The sequence below is a fragment of the Ovis aries genome, chromosome 13 (genome assembly GCF_016772045.2).
Source record: "Ovis aries strain OAR_USU_Benz2616 breed Rambouillet chromosome 13, ARS-UI_Ramb_v3.0, whole genome shotgun sequence".
NCBI classification, from domain to species: Eukaryota; Metazoa; Chordata; class Mammalia; order Artiodactyla; family Bovidae; genus Ovis; species Ovis aries.
This window is the reverse complement of record NC_056066.1, coordinates 27,724,373-27,744,078: the sequence shown is the minus strand read 5'-3', so window position 1 is coordinate 27,744,078 and position 19,706 is coordinate 27,724,373. Positions and strand designations below refer to the sequence as shown.

Genomic DNA, 19,706 nt, shown 5'->3' with positions numbered 1-19,706 from the left:
CTAAAGAAAACCAGGACAGAATGATCATCTATAGCCTAAGTGAATGACTTTGAAACTGATGGAATTTTAAACAGTGATAAAGAAATCACTGTCCCCACCCATAGGCTTTTTGCACTCTTCCCATTTATTGAGACTAGCCTTCTCAATATTGCCGTCGAATCAGAATTTTGGAGACAAAAGGATAAGCCCTAGTATTTCACAATATAAGAAATAGAAACCATGTAAGTTAACTCATAACGGTAGTTTCAACTGGGTACTTTCTACCAGATGCTGCCAATTTTTTATTAATTTTTTGAAGTATAGCTGCTTTACAGTGCTGTGTTAGTTTCTCCTGTACAGCAAAATGAATCAGCTATACATGTACATATATCCTCTTTTTTTGGATTTTTCTTCCCATTTACATCGCCACAGAGCACTGAGTAGAGTTCCTTGAGTGATACAGTAGGTTCTCATTAGTTATCCCTTTTATACCTGGTATCAGTAGTGATACTGATTGATTGATCCCAATCTCCTGATTTATCCCACCCCTCTTTTCCCCACTGAGTATCCATATGTTTGTTCTCTACATCTGTGTCTCTATTTCTGTTTTGCAAATAAGATCATCTGTATCATTTTTCTAGACTCCGCATATACGCATTGATATATATTTGTTTTTCTCTTTCTGACTTCACTCCATGTGAGTCTCGGGGTCCATCCACATCTCTACAAATGACCCAATTTCATTCCTTTTTATGGCTGAGTAATATTCCATTTATATATGTACCATATCTTCTTTATCCATTCCTCTTTTGATGGACATTTAGGTTTCTTCCATGTCCTGGCTGTTGCAAACAGTGCTAATAGGACTGCAGTGAATATTGGGGTACATGTGTCTTTTAAAATTATGGTTTTTTCTGGGTATATGCCCAAGAATGGGATTGCTGGATTATATGGTAGTTTGTTTTTTAGTTTTTAAGGAACCTCCATAGTGGCTATATCAATTTATATTCCCACCAACCGTGCAAAGGATCCCTCTTCTCCACACTCTCTCCAGCATTTACTGTTTGTAGACTTTTTAAATGATGGCTGTTCTGATGGGTGTGATTTTTTTTTAAATGTTGAACTTGTATCTTTTTCCTGAACTGGGTTTTTAGCTCAGATTATGTATGTGCATGCCTGTGTTCTTTGGATGGACATGTTCGTTCAGTTGTGTCCAACTCTTTGCGACCCCATGGACTGTACCTGCAAGGCTCCTCCATCCATGGGATTTTCCAGGCAAGAATACTAGAGTGATTGCCATTTCCTTCACCAGGGGATCTTCCCAATCCAGAGACTGAACCCAGGTCTCCTACACTGCAGGCAGACTCTTTACCATCTGAGCCACCAGGGAAGCCCGTGTGATGGGTGCCAGGTGAAACCCCATTATAGTTTTGATTTGCACTTCTCTAATAGTGATATTGAGCATCTTTTCATGTGTTTATTGACCATCTGTTTGTCTTCTTCAGAGAAATGTCTATTTAGGTCCCCTGCCCATTTTTAATTTTTTTCTTTTTTTTCTATTGAGCTGCATGAGCTGTTTATATATTTGGGAGATTTATCCTTTGTTCATCGCCTTGTTTGCAAACATTTTCTCCCATTCTGAGTGTTGTCCTTTTGTGTTGTTTATGGTTTCTTTTGCTATGCAAAAGCTTTTAAGTTTAATTAGGTCCCATTTGTTAATTTTTGTTTTTATTTTCATTGCTCTAGGAGGTGGGTCTAGAAAGATCCTGCTGTGATTTATGTCAAAGAATGTTCTGTCTATGTTTTCCTCTAAAAGTTTTGTAGAGTCTGGCCTTACATTTAGGTCTTCAATCCATTTTGAGTTTATTTTTGTGTATGGTGTTAAGGTGTATTCTAATTTCATTCTTTTGCATGTAGCTGTCCAGTTTTCCAAGCACCATTCATTGAATAAGAAGCTGTCTTTTCTCCATTGTATATTCTTGCCTCCTGTGTCATAGATTAGGTGACCATAGGTGTGTGAACTTACTCTGGGCCTTCTATCCTGTTCCATTGGATATTTCTGTTCCATTCTATATTTCTGCTTTTGTGCCAGTTACCATACTGTCTTGATTACTTCTAGTATAGTCTGAAGTCAAAGAGCCTGATTTCCTTCAGCTCCATTTTTTTCTTTCTTAAGATTGCTTTGGCTATTCAGGGTCTTCTGTGTTTCTGTACAAATTGTAACATTTTCTGTTCTAGTTCTGTGAAAAATGCCATTGGTAATTTGATAAGAATTGGGTTGAATCTATAGATTGCTTTGGGTATTATAGTCATTTTCACAATATTGATTCTTCCAATCCAAGAACATGGTATATCTCTCCATCTGTTTGCGTCATCTTTGACTTCTCTCATCTGTATATCATGGTTTTCTGCATACAGATATTTTGCCTCCTTAGGTAAGTTTATTTATTTTTTTAATCAAAGGATAAGTACTTTACAATATTGTGTTGGTTTCTGCCATACATCAGTACTTACATAGGTTTTTTCCTAGGTATTTTACCCTTTTCATTGCAATGATAATGGGATTGCTTCCTTAATTTCTCCTTTTGATCTTTTGTTGTTAGTATATAGGAATGCAAGAAATGTCTGTATTAATTTTTTTCTAGTCATATTTATATTTGAGATCTCAAGTAACATTCTTAAAAATAATAACACAGAGTGAAATTTTTAGGCTATCCAAAGGAGGTGGGTGAGCTCTTAAGAGGTGAGTAATAGAGCAACCTTGGCCAAAGGAGTTTTGGAGTAGGGAGTGCAGCACTGAATTGTCAACAGGAGGTGAAGAAATATTTGAAGGCAGAGTTTGGCTGTGAAGAATGGAGAGTGGTATTGAGCTAATTGAAACAGAAAGCAGGATTGAATCAGGAAGATTCATTCTTAAAATAGAAAACTAGAGAATGTCTAACTAATGAAAAGAAGAATTCAAGAGAAGGAAATAAAGTATAATCTAGAAAACAAATCACTGCAAAAGAAAGAAATAAATGTCAGAGCACTTGTAAGCATTGTCTTTATATAAAAATTGTAACACCTCTTCCCTTGAAACTAGAGGGAAGGAAGAATGATTAAGTTATATGTAGGTTTTGGGATTTGGTAAAGCTTAGCTTCCCTGGCAGCTCAGATGGTAAAGCGTCTGCCTACAATGTGGAAGACCTGGGTTCAATCCCTGGGTCGGGAAGATCCCCTGGAGAAGGAAATGGCAACCCACTCCAATATTCTTGCCTGGAAAATCCCATGGACTGAGGAGCCTGATAGGCTACAGTCCATGGAGTCAAAAAGAGTCGGACATGACTGAATGATTTCTCTCAGAATTAAATTTAACCCTTCTGTTTTAATTTTGTATCCTATGACTTTACTGTTTCCACTGTTTCCCCATCTATTTCCCATGAAGTGATGGGACCAAATGCCATGATCTTTGTTTTCTGAATGTTGAGCTTTAAACCAACTTTTTCACTCTCCTCTTTCACTTTCATCAAGAGGCTTTTAAGTTCCTCTTCACTATCTGCCATAAGGGTGATGTCATCTGCATATCTGAGGTTATTGATATTTCTCCTGGCAATCTTGATTCCAGCTTGTGCTTCTTCCAGCCCAGCGTTTCTATGATGTACTCTGCATATAAATTAAATAAGCAGAGTGACAATATACAGCCTTGACACACTCCTTTTCCTATTTGGAACCTGTCTGTTGTTCCATGTCCAGTTCTAACTGTTGCTTCCTGACCTGCATATAGGTTTCTCAAGAGGCAGGTCAGGTGGTCTGGTATTCCCATCTCTCTCAGAATTTTCCCCAGTTTATTGTGATCCACACAGTCAAAGGCTGGACATGAGTCTGAGTGAACTCCAGGAGTTGGTGCTGGACAGGGAGGCCTGGCGTGCTGCGATTCATGGGGTCGCAGAGTCAAATACAACTGAGTGCCTGAACTGAACTGAACTAATGACTTTACTGAATTTATTGATGAGCTCTAGTAGTTTTCTGGTGGCATCTTTAGGATTTTCTATGTGTAGTATTAGGTCGTCTACAGTGACAGTTTTACTTCTTTTCCAGTTTGGATTCCTTTGATTTCTTTTTCTTCTCTGGTTACTATAGCTAGGACTCCCAAGACTATGTTGAATAATAGTGGTGAGAATGGACACTACTGTCTTGATTCTGATCTTAGAGGAAATGCTTTCAGTTTTTCACCAGTGAGAATAATGTTTGCTGTGGGTTTGTCGTATATGGCCTTTATTATGTTGAGGTAGGTTCCCCCTATGCTCACTTTCTGGAGAATTTTTATCATAAATTAAGTGTTGAATTTTGTCAAAAGCTTTTTCTGCATCTATTGAAATGATCATGTAGTTTTTATTCTTTAGTTTGTTAATGTGATGTATCACACTGATTAATTTGCAGATATTGAAGAATCCTTGCATCCTTAAATCCCACTTGATCATGGTGTGTAGTGTTTTAAATATATTCTTGAATTCAGTTTGCTAATATTTTATTGAGAATTTTTACATCTATGTTCATCAGTGATATTGGCCTGTAATATTCTTTTTTTGTGATATCTGTGTCTGTTTTTGGTATCTGGTGATGGTGGTGTCATAGAATGATCTTGGGAGTGTTTCTCCCCCTGCAATTTTTTGGAAGAGTTTGAGAAGGATAGGTATTAACTCTTCTCTAAATGTTTGATAGAATTCGCCTGTGAAGCTATCTGGTACTAGACTTTTGTTGGAAGATTTTTAATTCGTTCCAATTTCATTACTTGTGATTGGTCTGTTCATATTTTCTGTTTCTTCCTGGCTCAGTCTTGGAAGGTTGTACTTCTTTAAGAATTTGTTCATTTCCTCCAGAGTGTCCATTTTATTGGCACACAGCTGTTTGTAGTGGAATCTCATAATCCTTTGTAATTCTGTGCTGTCTGTTGTGGCTTCTCTTTTTTCATTTCTAATTTAATTGTCTTGAGTCCTCTCCCTTTTTATCTTGATAAGTCTGGCTAAAGGTTTATCAATTTTGTTTACCTTCTCAAAGAGCCAGCATTCAGTTTTATTGATCTTTGCTATTGTTTTCTTCATTTCTATTTCATTTATTTCTGCTCTGATCTTTATCATTTCTTTCCTTCTGCTAACTTTGGGTTTTGTTTTGTTTTGTTTTGTTTTTGCGGGGGAGGAGTTCTTTCACTAGTTGCTTTAGGTGAAGAGTTAGGTTGTTTACTTAAGATCTTTCTTGTTTTGGGGGTAGGATTGTATTGCTGTAAACTTTACTTTTAGAATTGCTTTTGCTGCATCCCACAGATTTTGGGTTGTGTTTTCACTGTCATTTGTTTCCAGGTATTTTTTATTTCCTCTCTGACTTCTAGAGTGATCCCTTGGTTATTTAGTAGTATATTCTTCAGCTTCCATGCGTTTGTGAGTTTTTACAGTTTTTCCTCTAATTGATTTCTAATCTCATAGGGCTGTAATCTGAAAAGATGCTTGATATGTTTTCAGTTTTCTTAAATTTACCAAGGCTTGATTTGTGATCCAAAATGTGATCTATGCTGGAGAGTGTTCCATGCACACTTGAAAAGAAAGTGTATCCTACTGGTTTTTGGATGGAATATCCTATAGATATCAGTTGAGTCTGCCTGGTCTTATGTGTCATTTAAGGCTTGTGTTTCCTTATTTTCTATCTGGTTGATCTGTTCTTTGGTGTAAATGGGGTGTTAAAGTCCCCCATTATTATTGTGTTACTGTAGATTTCCCCTTTTATGGCTGTTAGCACTTGCCTTATATATTGAGGTGCTCCCATGTTGAGTGCACAGATATTTACAATCATATCTTCTTCTTGGATTGATCCCTTGATCATTATGTAGTGTCTTTCCTTGTCTCTTATAACAATGTTTTATTTTTTAAAGGTTATTTTGTCTAATATGAGTATTGCTACTCCAGGTTTCTTTTGAGATGCTGTTAATTTTTAAAATAAGTTGCTCAATTCTCTCTCCTCCTCCCCCTATTTTTCTTTTTAATTATCTTTGTACTTTTCACCCTTGGGTAAAAGTGCCAATGAATCTTTCTTTTTTTTCTTTCTGAGTCCCAGAGACTCTTAGCTGCCACCAAAAGGTGTTTATTTTCAAACTGCTCCCATTTCAATACTCTTTAACATGAACTATTTTATTTTTAAAATTTCTGACCCTAATGAAAAGTTTTCCGGGCATGAACTTTTCACATTAAAAAAAATCACATTTCATTCCCTGAGACGCTTTCCAGAGATCACACATTTATCCTGAAATCTGCCAGGTGGCTCTATTTCCCATGTTCTCTTAGGACATCTTTTCTGTAAGAAATTCATAATTGAGGATTTGTGAGGCAAATAAATATCTCTCATCATAAAGAAGGGTTCAGACCTTTCCCTCATATTTATTCCTGGGGTATCTGCCAAAACTTTTCCTTACAGCTTTTATAGATCTGCTGGGAATATGCCTTCTTCCTTTTTTTTTTTTTTTTTTCCCTAAAAGTCTAAACAGACAGATAGTCATTTCCTTCCTTTACTTTTAGGACAACGGATTTCTTTCTTCTTTGGGGGACTGTTTGTTTCAAATTTCCCCCTGCTTTCAGAGAGGAAAGCACCCCTTCTGTCTCCTGAGGTCAGCGGACTGGTCATCAAAATTCCATCTGTGTAAAAACAGATGAGCCTGGTTCCTGACAACATTCTCTTCAAGAGGATGCATTCTCATATCCGGTGCGGAGTAGCCCAGAGTCTTTTGAAAGACTGGAGCCCATTCTCCATCTCAGCCTGATGAGCACATCCTTCCCATTTGCCGGCGGGGCAGGGAGCTGCTGTTTGTGTGATTTGGCCTTCTCCTCACATCCTGCCCCAGGGAACCAGCTGCCCATTGGGTGACAACTGGAGTTCCCCAGCTGGAACCTCTGGAAAGTCCTAAATGTGGTTTCTCCAGAGGTGGCAGAGCAAGTTTTCTCCATATCCCTGCCAACATCGCTAGCATCTGGGTGTTCGCTCCAGAGATTTCCCAAAGCCCATTGAAAGTCGCTCTCTGGTCTTGAGCACATCATTCAGACTCTCCTGGCTGTGTCTGGTTAGGAATTGTCTTCTTAGAGTTCAGATCTTTTTCTCCCCTTCACTGGCCAGTTGATGAATGACTGATTTCTATAAAGGATGTGGATTGAAATATGATCATCTGATAGGCAAAGAAAAAAGATATTTTCAATCTGGGCTCATTCAAAGAGATGTTGACTAGGCAGTGAGTAAGATGAAAGGTTTTCCAGAGAACTAATCTTGATGCTGGCCTTCCTGGCAGTGGACCACAGGGAGACTCAGACTCCTCAGACTAGACTTAGGGACCTCATCAGCCCTGCAGGCTAATTATCTAATTGGCCCTGGGATGTAGGCTCACTCCTTATATGGCTGCCACTACCTCTTCCATTCAAGTGCATGGTTTATTTCCTTCCTCCTGCTAGATAGTTTTTTGTGGCCAAACCCAAGGCTCTCTGAGAGCTGGGCTTACATCCGGTTACCTGTCTCCCCATCTCCTGCCCCCACCGTATACACAGATGGTGCTTCAGAGACTTCTGTTGCTTCATTGGTGCATTGGAAGGACCCATGGGCTCGTCTTCCTTCTTTCTGCCTATATGTTCCTCCATACATCCTGCAGAAAGGGTCTGTCTGGGCTTGGAGAGACAGAAAGGACTGCATGCTAACAATATTACAGCAAGACAAAGTTCCTCCCCTCGTGGTATTTCCATCCTTAGGATGAAATAGACCAAACAGGAAGCTGGAATCCCAGCTCTGCCTCCTTGGTGACTTCTATGGAAATGGGGTTAATGTTTTTGTGAGAATGAAATGAAGTAGACTGTGTGGGAAACTCCTGTCAGGGGTTCTGTAAAAATCTCCCCCTTCCCTTTTTTCTCCCATGTTTCCTGCATGTGGACCTTCCACTAGCTTTCTGCATTTCCTGCCTGTTCATCATTCTTCCTCTTTACATTCTGAGGCTCCTCAGAATCAGGGTGCCAGCTCCCAACAAAAGTCAGTGAGACTGTTTAATACAAGTAACTACAAATATTCATGTAGTGCCTGTGATGTTCTGAGCTCTGGTCTAAACATCTTGCCAGCACCGTCTCCTTTGATTATCCCAACTTTTGAAGAAGTCCTGCTTTCATTCTCACAGTATAAGGGAGGTAACAGATTGAGAGAGGTCATGTCACATTGCCGAGTCCTCCCAGCAAGTAAGTCACAGAGCCAGGACACAGGCCTAGACTTGTTACCTCTAAACTGCTAGATAGTAGTATTCTGCCTCCAGAGGCTATAAGACCAGTAGAAGTTTCTCAAGGTGTATTCACAGCACTTCCTTACAACCTTCGTGCTGCTCGAAATTTTGACACCAAGAACAAAGTATTTATGTGCTACTTAGATCTTACATAAATATCCATAATCACTCCTGTTTTTCCCAAGGTTGCTACATCAATTGATTATTTTTGGACAGCCCTTTCCAAGTAGCACTTGGCTACTGTTTGTCAGTCTATACATTTTGAAATATCACTCTTCTGGCTCCAAGAAATTGCCGTGCATCTTCATATATCATTAATCACAAACACAGCTCAGATTAAACAGTGTGCAAGTCTACAGTTATTTGCTTTGGTCTTTTGATAAGATGCAGAGGTCAGTCCTTTAGGCGCTGGTCGATAATTAGACATTTCCTTTTGATATGAAGCACTCTGTAGCAATAGCTGGGAGAGGGACCAGAGTTGCCACGATGTTTGTCTGTTCTGGAGGCAGGGATGGGAAAGAAAAGAGGAGGAAGATGACACCGTATGTAAGGTTCCTTTTGTAAAATATGTAAAAATGACTCCTAGAGGTGGGTGGGAACTGCCTCAGTAAGTCGTTTATTAACAGCTTATTTACCAGAGACGTATACAGTGTTTCAGCATTCACTTACATAACAAATCACCAGCCACAGGTGTTAGTTTCCACAAAAACGCCCTGGTCAGCAGTGTCTGAGGTACCAGATTCTTTGAGTTTGGAGAAATCTTGGGGGTTAGTTAGTTGGTCATTTTCTAGCTGGAGACATCATGGTTCTGAGAGGTTAACACCCAAGTGTGTGTGTGTGCTCAGTTGTGACTCCATGGAGTATAGCCTGCCAGACTCCTCTGTCCATGGAATTTTCCAGGCAAGGATACTGGAGTGGGTTGCCATTTCCTACTCCAGGGGAGTATTCCCAACCCAGGGATCAAACCTGCATCTCCCGCATTGGCAGGTGCGTTTTTCAACACTGAGCCACGTGGGAAGTTCTTACAACCCTAGATATGACATCATGAAGACCTATAAGACCTTCTAGAACCAACACCCCAAAAGATGTCCTTTTCATTATAGAGGACTGGAATGCAAAAGTAGGAAGTCAAGAAAAACATGGAGTAACAGGCAAATTTGGCCTTGGAGTACAGAATGAGGCAGGGCAAAGGCTAATAGAGTTTTGCCAAGAGAACACATTGGACATAGCAAACACCCTCTTCCAAAAACACAAGAAATGACTGTACACATGGACAAGACTACATGGTCAATAACAAAATCAGATTGATTATATTCTTTGCAGCCAAAGATGAAGAAGCTCTAGACAGTCAGCAAAAATGGGAGCTTACTGTGGCTCAGATCATGACCTCCTTATTGCCAAATGACTGTACACATGGACAAGACTACATGGTCAATAACAAAATCAGATTGATTATATTCTTTGCAGCCAAAGATGAAGAAGCTCTAGACAGTCAGCAAAAATGGGAGCTTACTGTGGCTCAGATCATGACCTCCTTATTGCCAAATTCAGACGTCAATTAAAGAAAGTAGGGAAAACCACTAGACAATTTAGGTATGACCTAAACCAAATCCCTTATGATTATACAATGGAAGTGAGAAATAGATTCAAGGGTTTAAATCCGATAGACAGAGTGCCTGAAGAACTATGGACGGATATTCATGGCACTGTACAAGAGGCAGGAAGCAAGACCATCCCCAAGGGAAAGGAAGACAAAAAGGCAAAGTGATTGTCTAAGGAGGCCTTACAAATAGCAGTGAAAAGAAGAAAAGTGAAAGGCAAAGGAAAAAAGGAAAGATATGCCCATGTGAATGTAGAGTTCCAAAGAATAGCAAGGAGAGATAAGACAGACTTCCTCAGTGATCAGTCCAAAGAAATAGAGCAAAACAATAGAATGGGAAAAACTAGAGATGTCTTCAAGAAAATTAGAGATACCAAGAGAACATTTCATGAAAAGATGGGCACAATACAGGATAGAACTGGTATGGACCTAACAGAAGCAGAAGAGATTAAAAAGAGGTGGCAAGAATACACAGAAGAACTGTACAAAAAAATCTTCATGACCCAGATAACCACGATGGTGTGGTCATTCACTTAGAGCCAGACATCCTGGAATGTGAAGTCAAGTGGGCCTTAGGAAGCATCACTACGAACAAAGCTAGTGGAGGTGATGGAATTCCAGTTGAGCTCTTTCAAATCCTAAAAGATGATGCTGTGGAAAGTGCTGCACTCAATATGCCAGCAAATTTGGAAAACTCAGCAGTGGCCACAGCACTGGAAAAGGTCAGTTTTCATTCCAATCCCAAAGAAAGGCAATGCCAAAGAATGCTCAAACTAGTAAAGTAATGCTCTCACACACTAACAAAGTAATGCTTAAAATTCTCCAAGCCAGGACTCAACAGTACGTGAAGAACTTCCAGATGTTCAAGGTGGATTAGAAAAGGTAGAGGAACCAGAAATCAAATTGCCAACATCCACTGGATCACTGAAAAAGCAAGAGAGTTCCAGAAAAGCATCTACTTCTGCTTCTTTGACTACGCCAAAGCCTTTGACTGTGTGGATCACAACAAACCATGGAAAATTCTGAAAGAGATGGGAATATCAGACCACCTGACCTGCCTCTTGAGAAATCTGTATGCAGGTCAGGAAGCAACAATTAGAACTGGACATGGAACAACCAACTGGTTCCAAATACAAAAAGGAGTACGTCAAGGCTGTATATTGTCACTCTGCTTATTTAATTTATATGCAGAGTACATCATAGAAACGCTGGGCTGGATGAAGCACAAGCTAGAATGAAGATTGCCAGGAGAAATATCAATAACCTTAGATATGTAGATGATACCACCCTTATGGCAGAAAGTGAAGAAGAACTAAAGAGCCTCTTGAACAAACTGAAAGAGGAGAGTGAAAAAGTTGGCTTAAAACTCAACATTCAGAAAGCTAAAGTCATGGCATCCGGTCACATCACTTCATGGCACATAGATGGGGAAACAGACGAAACAGTGTCAGACTTTATTTTCTTGGGCTCCAAAATCACTGCAGATGGTGACTGCAGCCATGAAATTAAAAGATGCTTGCTCCTTGGAAGAAAAGTTATGATGAACTTAGACAGCATATTAAAAAGCAGAGACATTACTTTGCCAACAAAGGTCCATCTAGTCAAAGCTATGGTTTTTCCAGTAGTTATGTATGTATGTGACATTTGGACCATAAAGAAAGCTGAGTATCAAGAATTGAAGCTTTTGAACTGCGGTGTTGGAGAAGACTCTTGAGAGTCCCTTGGACTGTAAGGAGATCCAACCAGTCCATCCTAAAGGAGATCAGTCCTGGGTGTTCATTGGAAGGACTGATGTTGAAGCTGAAACTCCAATCCTTTGGCCACCTGATGCAGAGAACGGACTCATTTGAAAAGACCCTGATGCTGGGAAAGATTGAAGGTGGGAGGAGAAGGGAACGACAGAGGATTAGATGGTTGGATGGCATCACCAACTCAATGGACATGAGTTTGAGTAAACTCCGGAAGTTGGTGATGGACAGGGAGGCCTGGCGGGCTGCAGTTCATGGGCTTGCAAAGAGTCGGACATGACTGAGTGACTGAACTGAACTGAACTATGTTGGAAATCCAGATGTCTTTTATCCTTCACAGCTGCTCTCAAAATTAGCAGATTCCCATCTTGTTCATTTCTAAGGGTCTGAACGTGTAACCTTGGAGTGGTGTTGCCTGTGAAAAGGCATGTGTGTGCTCACATACCTGGAAATGGATGAATTGTAGTAACCGAGAACTTTTATACCATTCACCATGTGTAGGTGCTGACTGGAAATTATTTCTGTGCTTAGAATCTTTCCAGGTGTGCTCACAATCCTTTAGTTTGTAAGACGCTCATTGCCCTGAGCCCCTGAGGCGCTTCTGATTGTGTTTCTCCCAGGATTCATTCTATTCTGTCACTTGATAAGATGGCGAGTGAATGTCTGCCACCCAGTTTCTAGCTGTCTGGCTCGTCTACCTTTTAGATGTCACACCTGCCTTGCAGGGATGTCTGAAGGGTAATAGCATCAACATCATAGAGCACTTGGGGCTCCTTTTTCTGATGCCCTTGAGTTTCTTTCTTTGGTGCTGTTACTGGCGCACCCTTGTCACTGGGCACTCGGTTGCCTCCCCTCGTGGTTGCCATATTTGCCTGGTTGCAGGTAAGAGCCCCATAGACTTAGATCCCATAAGCTCTAGAAATGAGCAGCTGTAAGAACTCAGCACACTTGCCTAGATGGTGCATTTCCTTTTCAGAAACAGAGGCACTGGGAAACTTTTTCAAATGCGTTGTGACAAGAACCCCAGTGCAGAGCTGCCTTAGCTAGAGAATGGTGGAGTGGGGAGCCTAGGACCTGCTGAACTTCCTTGATCCCCATCCCACCCTCATCCACCCTAAAAAGTGTAACTAGAAACTCAGGGGCTCAAGAAACAGAATTTGAAGTGTCCAGACCTCTGTCTCTTCTTCTAAAGATGAGCTTTGGAGCCCAAGTGGCGGCACAGAGAGCTTCTTTTCCTTGGCAAGTGGCCTCCTGGAGCAGTGGCGAGAAAGTCATCTCAATCATATCTCTCTTTCTGATTCTACCCAGTGTGGACCCATGTGAGTATGAGCGCTCACTCAAGTCTACCCCTAGATACAGGCTAAATGCTGAATGTGTGTGATCTCATTAGTCTTTATTTTATAGACATCCTTTTATTTATTTATTGACCGCACCACATGGCATGTGGAGGGAAGATCCCCTGGAGAAGGAAATATACTCCAGTATATTTCCTGGGAAATCCCATGGACAGAGGAGCCTGGCGGGTTACAGTCCATAGGGTCGCAAAGAGTCAGACGCGACTGAAGAGACTTAGCACACGTGGCATGCGGAATCTTAGTTCTTCAACCAGGGGTCAAACTCAGGCCTCCTGCTTTGGGAGTGCAGAGTCCTAACCACTGGATCGCCAGGGAAGCCCTCTCATTAGTCTTTTCAGCAGATTGGAGAAGGCAGGTCGCTTGCCCAAGGCCACTCATCTAGTGAGTGGTTTAGAATACAGACCAGATCATTTCACCCTCTCCTCGCCATCCAGTTACCATGATAATAACACTCTGCATGTCTAGGCCAGCCAGCTCATTTACAAGATTTAACTTGGTGCCTGGCACCATATTCCTACTGAAGCAACTTCAAAATTAAAGGTGTGAAACAGTGCCAGCCAAGTGTTAGTGGTGCCCAATATGGAGACAGCTCTTGAACCAGCACTCTATCTTATGTGAGCTTGGTATTTAGGCTAATTATTAGGTTGTTGTTCAGTCACTAAGTCATGTCCGACTCTGTGACCCCATGGGCTGCAGCACGGCGGGCTTCCCTGTCTTTCACTGTCTCCCAGTTTACTCAAACTCAAATTCATTGAGTCAGTGATGCCACCCAACTGTCTCATCCTCTGTTGCCCCCTTCTCCTGCCCTCAATCTTTCACAGCATGAGTCTTTTCCAATGAGTCAGCTCTTTGCATCACATGATCAAAGTATTGGAGCTTCAGCTTTAGCATCAGTCCTTCCAATGAATATTCAGGGTTGATTTCCTTTAGGATTGACTTATTTGATTTCCTTGCTGTCCAAGGAACTCTCAAGAGTCTTCTCAAGCACCACAGTTCAAAAGCATTAATTCTTTGACACTCAGCTTTCTTTATGGTCGAACTCTCACATCCATACATGACTACTGGAAAAACCATAGCTTTGGCTATATGGACATGTGTCAGCAAAATGATGTCTCTGCTTTTGAATACATGGTCTAGGTTTGTCATAGCTTTTCTTCCAAGGAGCAAGTGTCTTAATTTTGTGACTGCAGTTACTGTCCGTGGTGATTTTGGAGCCTAGGAAAATAAAATCTGCCACAGTTTCCACTTTTTCCTTCTCTGTTTTCCATGAAGTGATGGTACTGCTACTAAGTCACTTCAGTAGTGTCCAACTCTGTGCGACCCCGTAGACAGCAGCCCACCAGGCTCCCCCATCCCTGGGATTCTCCAGGCAAGAACACTGGAGTGGGTTGCCATTTCCTTCTCCAATGCATGAAAGTAAAAAAGTGAAAGTGAAGTCACTCAGTCGTGTCCAACTGTTAGCGACCCCATGGACTGCAGCCTACCAGGCTCCTCCATCCATGGGATTTTCCAGGTGAGAGTACTGGAGTGGGGTGCCATTGCCTTCTCTGTACCAGATGCCATAATCTTTGTTTTCTTAATATTGAGTTTTAAGGCAGCTTTTTCACTCTCCTCTTTCACCCTCATCAAGAGGCTCTTTAGTTTCTCTTTGCTTTCCGCCATTAGAGTGGTATCATCTGCATATTTGAGGTTGTTGATATTTCTTCCATCAATCTTGATTCCAGCCTGTGATTCATCCGGCCTTACATTTCACATGATGCACTCTGCATAAAACTTAAATAAGCAAGGTGACAATATAAACCCTGGACGTACTTTCTTCCCAGTTTTGAACCAGTCCGTTGTTCCATGTCCAGTTCTAACTGTTGCTTCTTGACCTGCATACAGCTTTCTCAGGGAGCAGATAAGGTGGTCTAGTATTCCCATTTCCTGAAGGATTTTCCACAGTTTGTTGTGATCCACAAAGTCAAAGGCTTTAGCGTAGTCAGTGAAGCAGAAGTGGATGTTTTTCTGGAATTCCCTTGCTTTTTCTGTGATCCAGCGAATGTTGACGATTTGGTCTCTGGTTCCTCTGCCTTTCCTAAATCCAGCTTGTACATCTGGAAGTTCTCGTTTCATGTACTATTGAAGCCTAGCTTGAAAGATTTTGAGCATTACCTTGCTAGCATGTGAAATGAGCACAATTGTATGGTAGTCTGAACATCCTTTGGGATTGCCTTTCTTTGGGATTGGAATGAAAACTGACCTTTCCAGTCCTGTGGCCACTGCTGAGTTTTTCAAATTTGCTGGTATATTGAGTGCAACACTTTACTAACAGCATAAACTTTTAGGATTTTAAATAGCTCAACTGGAATTCCATCACCTCCACTAGCTTTGTTGGAAGTAATGCTTCCTAAGGCCCACTTGACTTTACACTCCAGGATGATGTCTGGCTCTAGATAGTGATGACACCATCGTGGTTATCTGGGTCATTAAGAGCTGTTTTGTATAATTCTGTGTATTCTTGCCACCTCTTCTTAATCTCTTCTGCTTCTGTTAGGTCCTCACCATTTTTGTCCTTTATTGTGCCCATTTTTCCATGAAATGTTCCCTTGGTATCTCTGATTTTCTTGAAGAGCTCTCTAGTCTTTCCCATTCTATTGTTTTCCTGTATTTCTTTGCATTGTTCTCTGAGGAAGGCTTTCTTATTTCTCCTTGCTATTCTCTGGAACTCGGTAAATCTTTCCCTTTCTCCTTTGTCTGTTGCTTCTCCTCTTTTCTCAGCTATTTGGAAGCCTTTCTCAGACAACCGCTTTGCCTTCTTACATTTCTTTTTCTTTGAGATGGTTTTGGTCACAGCTTCCTGTTCTTCAGACACTCCATCTACCAGATTTAATTCCTTGAATCTACTTGTCACTTCCACTGTATAGTCATAGGGATTTGATTTAGGTCATACCTGAATGGCCTAGTGGTTTTCCCTACTTTCTTCAATTTAAGCCTGAAGTTTTGCAATAAGGAGCTGATGATCTGAGCCACAGTCAGCTCCTGGTCTTGTTTTTGCTGACTGCATAGAGCTTCTCTATCTTCAGCTGCAAAGAATATGATCAATCTAATTTCAGCATTGCCCATCTGGTGATGTCCATGTGTAAAGTCAACTCTTGGGTTGTTGGAAGACGGTGTTTGCTATGACCAGTGTGTGCTCTGGCAAAACTCCTTTCAGACTTTGCCCTGCTTCATGTTGTATTCCGAGGACAAACTTGCCTATTACTCCAGGTATCTCTTGACTTCCTACTTTTGCATTCCAATCGCTTGTGATGAAAAGGACATCTTTTTTTGGTGTTAGTTCTAAAAGGTACTGTAAATCTTCATAGAACCATTCAACTTCAGCTTCTTTGTCATTAGTGGTTGGGGCATAGAGTTGGATTACTGTGATGTTGAATGGTTTGCCTTGGAAGCAAACCAAGATCATTTTTGAGACAGCATCCAGGTACTGCATTTTCAACTCTTCTGTTGACTATGAGGGCTACTGCATTTCCTCGAAGAGATTTTTGCCCACAGTAGTAGATACATTGGTCATCTGAATTAAATTTGCTGATTCCTGTCCATTTTAGTTCACTGATTTCTAAAATGTTGATGTTCACATTTTAGGAATTATTTAGGCTAATTATTATAAATAATAATAATTTAGGTAGTGCTAATGAGCTCAAAACCAAAGCTTAACTAGTCTCATAACTAGAGGTCAGATCATCCAGAAACACTGTGCTTTACCACCCAGAGTTTAATGTTGTGATTTTTGCCATCCTTTAAATATAATTCATTCTTAGATTAGACTTCATAAATCATCATTTCCTATTGAGGGGTTAGGCAGAGGTGAGAGGGAAAACAATGAATGTTTCATTTGTGCTAGAAATCCTTTAATCTTCTTGGACCCAAGTTTCCCCAGGTCTGTTTTTTAAATCTAAAGTCTGACTTCCTTCCAGTATTATTTTATATTCTTATTAATCTTTTCAATGATGAAATAGAGCTTAGCTCATTAAATTTTCCTGTGTCTTCACCTGTGGTTGCTGACTATGGCTAAGAGAATGAAATTAAGATTCAAAATGGTTTTTTAATAGCTGTATTATGTTAGATGGATGTAGACTGGATATAGTTCAGGACTAATAAGCTCAGGGTAATTGACTTATGGGGGTAGAAAACCTGAAGCATTTCAAAAAGGGGAGCCTGCAGCAGTGTCCAGCCATGTGCTACATGAGCACACCATATGGATTTAGAATCTGAGAGAGATGCGGTCATAGACGCTTTGTGAGGGTCAAGTTTTTATTTGCATTTACTGTTGAATTTGGAAACATGCAACTGAAGCATGATGAAATCCAGGAAAGAGCTTCAGAAATGATTAAAAGCTTGGAAGGCCGATTCTATAATGAAACCACTTACAGGGACTAGATTTCTTTACCAAGATGAGATACAACTTAATTATAGCATCTAAGCATATGATTGAAAACAGTATTTGTTCATTCAAACTAATATGTATTAGCCAGTATGGAGACAAAAATGGTCCATTCCTGCAGCGAGGGAGATTCTCTGTTTCAAGTTAGAAGGGAGTAGGGGGTAGGGGAAGCCTAAAAGGGAGTCAAAGTGTACCTAAACACTGAAAATTCTCGAGGATTAAGGTTATAAGAACCCAGGTGCCTGGTAATTGAGGGAACATGGGGACTCCTGCTCAGAGCCTAAAGAAGAAGGAGGAATCATATATCTATGGGGATGATTGGAGCATCGCAGGGTTTTTGATGTAAAAGCATAGAAGTCTTTTCTAGTATTGATTCTGAGATACCATCTTTAACCACTGGAAGTAACAGAACAGTTGACTCTTGAGAATTCCTTTTGGATTATTTTCAAATCTGTCATCCATTCACTGAATTATCCCAAAATGCTTCCTAAGGAAGCATTTATAGCATTATAGTTCCCACCCCTCCCTCCAACAAATCCTGCTGGAATTTTTATTGGGATTACAGTGATTCACTGATTTAGTTCCTGAAGAACTGACATCATTACAACACCAAGCCTCCAATCCATGACCAGAGTACTTCCCTATCTTGTTTGAGGTCTTTTTTTTTTTTAATATAAATTTGTTTATTTTAATTGGAGGTTAATTACTTTACAGTATTATATTGGTGGTCTTGGGTTTTCCTTATCAGAGTATTCTGCTTTTCATTGTGGAGATCCCATCCACCTTTCACTCGGTGAATCTCTAGGTGTGAGAGATTTCCATTCTCCATGGCACAGGAAGCAAAGCAATAAGCAACGTTTCCTTTCCCAGGGAGTTAAGGTCCCTTGTCTAACCGTCCAGGTAGAAAAGGTATAATATCTTCACTGCAGGAAACCTAATTTCAGAGTCCATGCATTGCAGCCCAGAAACGATTCTTCTGATCTAACGTAAATCTCTCCGGTTGGCATTTCAGCTTATTTTCCTTCTGTTTAGTTTACAGTTTGCCTTACACAACGGTTTCCTATCTAGCAGGCTGCTATTTGAATCAGCAAGCAGATATTTCTATGCTGCATGTAAAAATAGGGATAACATTTATTAGGAGAGAATTTGGTCATGATTCAGTCTTGCATTCAAAAACTACAATAAAAATCTAATTTTATTTTTTAACTATATGTGCTTAGCTAAAAAGACCAAAAGACAATGCTTATTGGCGGTTACCTCTGGGTGACTAGCTTATGGATTATTTTTATTCCTGTCTGCATTGTCAGATTTTTATGATAAACGTGCATTATCTTTGTACTAAGAAAAAAATAAGCACTTTAAATTGAAAGAAATTAAAACTATGTATTAAAATGACTGGCTCAGGAATTCCTTGGCAGCCCAGTGGTTAGGACTCTGTGCTTTCATTATCAAGGGTGCAATTTCAATCCCTAGTGGGGGAACTAAGATCCCTCAAGCTGTGTTGCATGGCCAAAAAAAATTAAACAAATGACTTGCTCAATTTACTTTGCCTTCTTGGTGCAAAATATTTATTAAAATTTGCTAGTGAAATTAAAATGGATGTGCAACATATCTTAAGATAATCAAGGAAGAGAAAATTCTCTTTCAGGCATATACATTTCCCTGCCAGTCTTTCTGACCAGTTGCAAATTACCCAGAGTGCTGAGTTGTTCCTCAAGCTTGGAGCCCCAAGCACCTGTTTTATTTCACACTCCCTTGATTCCAGGGGTAAATCCCACATGCACAGCATGGGCTTCGGTTCAGTTCCTTTGTGGTCCAGATGTGCATCCCTTCATCGACTGGCCTGGTAACCCTGCTGTTAATTGACAGGTTCTCAGGAATCGGATAGCTCTCAGTCGGCCAAGAAAGACATGCTGGCGGCCTTGAAATCCAGGCAGGAAGCTCTGGAGGAAACGCTGCGCCAGCGGCTGGAGGAGCTGAAGAAACTCTGCCTCCGAGAAGCAGTGAGTACCCCGGTTCATCCTGTGCGCTCATCTGCGCTCGTGTGTTTATACAAGGCAAGGGTGGGCATCGCCGCGGGCATAAGAGGGAAGCAGGACCTCTTCTGTTGATGGCACCCAGCCCCGGGCATGAGCATCCCTCATCCTGGACCACAGTGAAACACTCTGACAGCAGTGAAAGCACGTCTTGGCAGAATTCCCAGTGAGAACCTCCCCCCAGGGGCCAAATGACAAGTAGTGATAACAGTCATGATAGCAAGGTAAACAGCAACGTTTGGGCACCTCATAGTTTATAAAGCAGGTCCTCATATGACAGGACCATGTTGGATGGA

The 19,706-nt window shown here is 40.7% G+C and overlaps 1 protein-coding gene across 9 annotated transcripts in view; it reads left to right on the top strand.

Moving 5' to 3' along the window:
* The window catches only part of FRMD4A (FERM domain containing 4A), a 703,559-nt gene that overhangs the window by 649,771 nt on the left and 34,082 nt on the right, over positions 1 to 19,706 (top strand). For all 9 annotated transcript variants that reach the window (XM_060397374.1, XM_060397375.1, XM_042230562.2 and 6 more), the window contains one exon: positions 19,244 to 19,377. In XM_060397374.1, the coding sequence (XP_060253357.1) occupies positions 19,244 to 19,377 (134 nt within the window). The remainder of the gene's footprint in view (positions 1 to 19,243; positions 19,378 to 19,706) is intronic.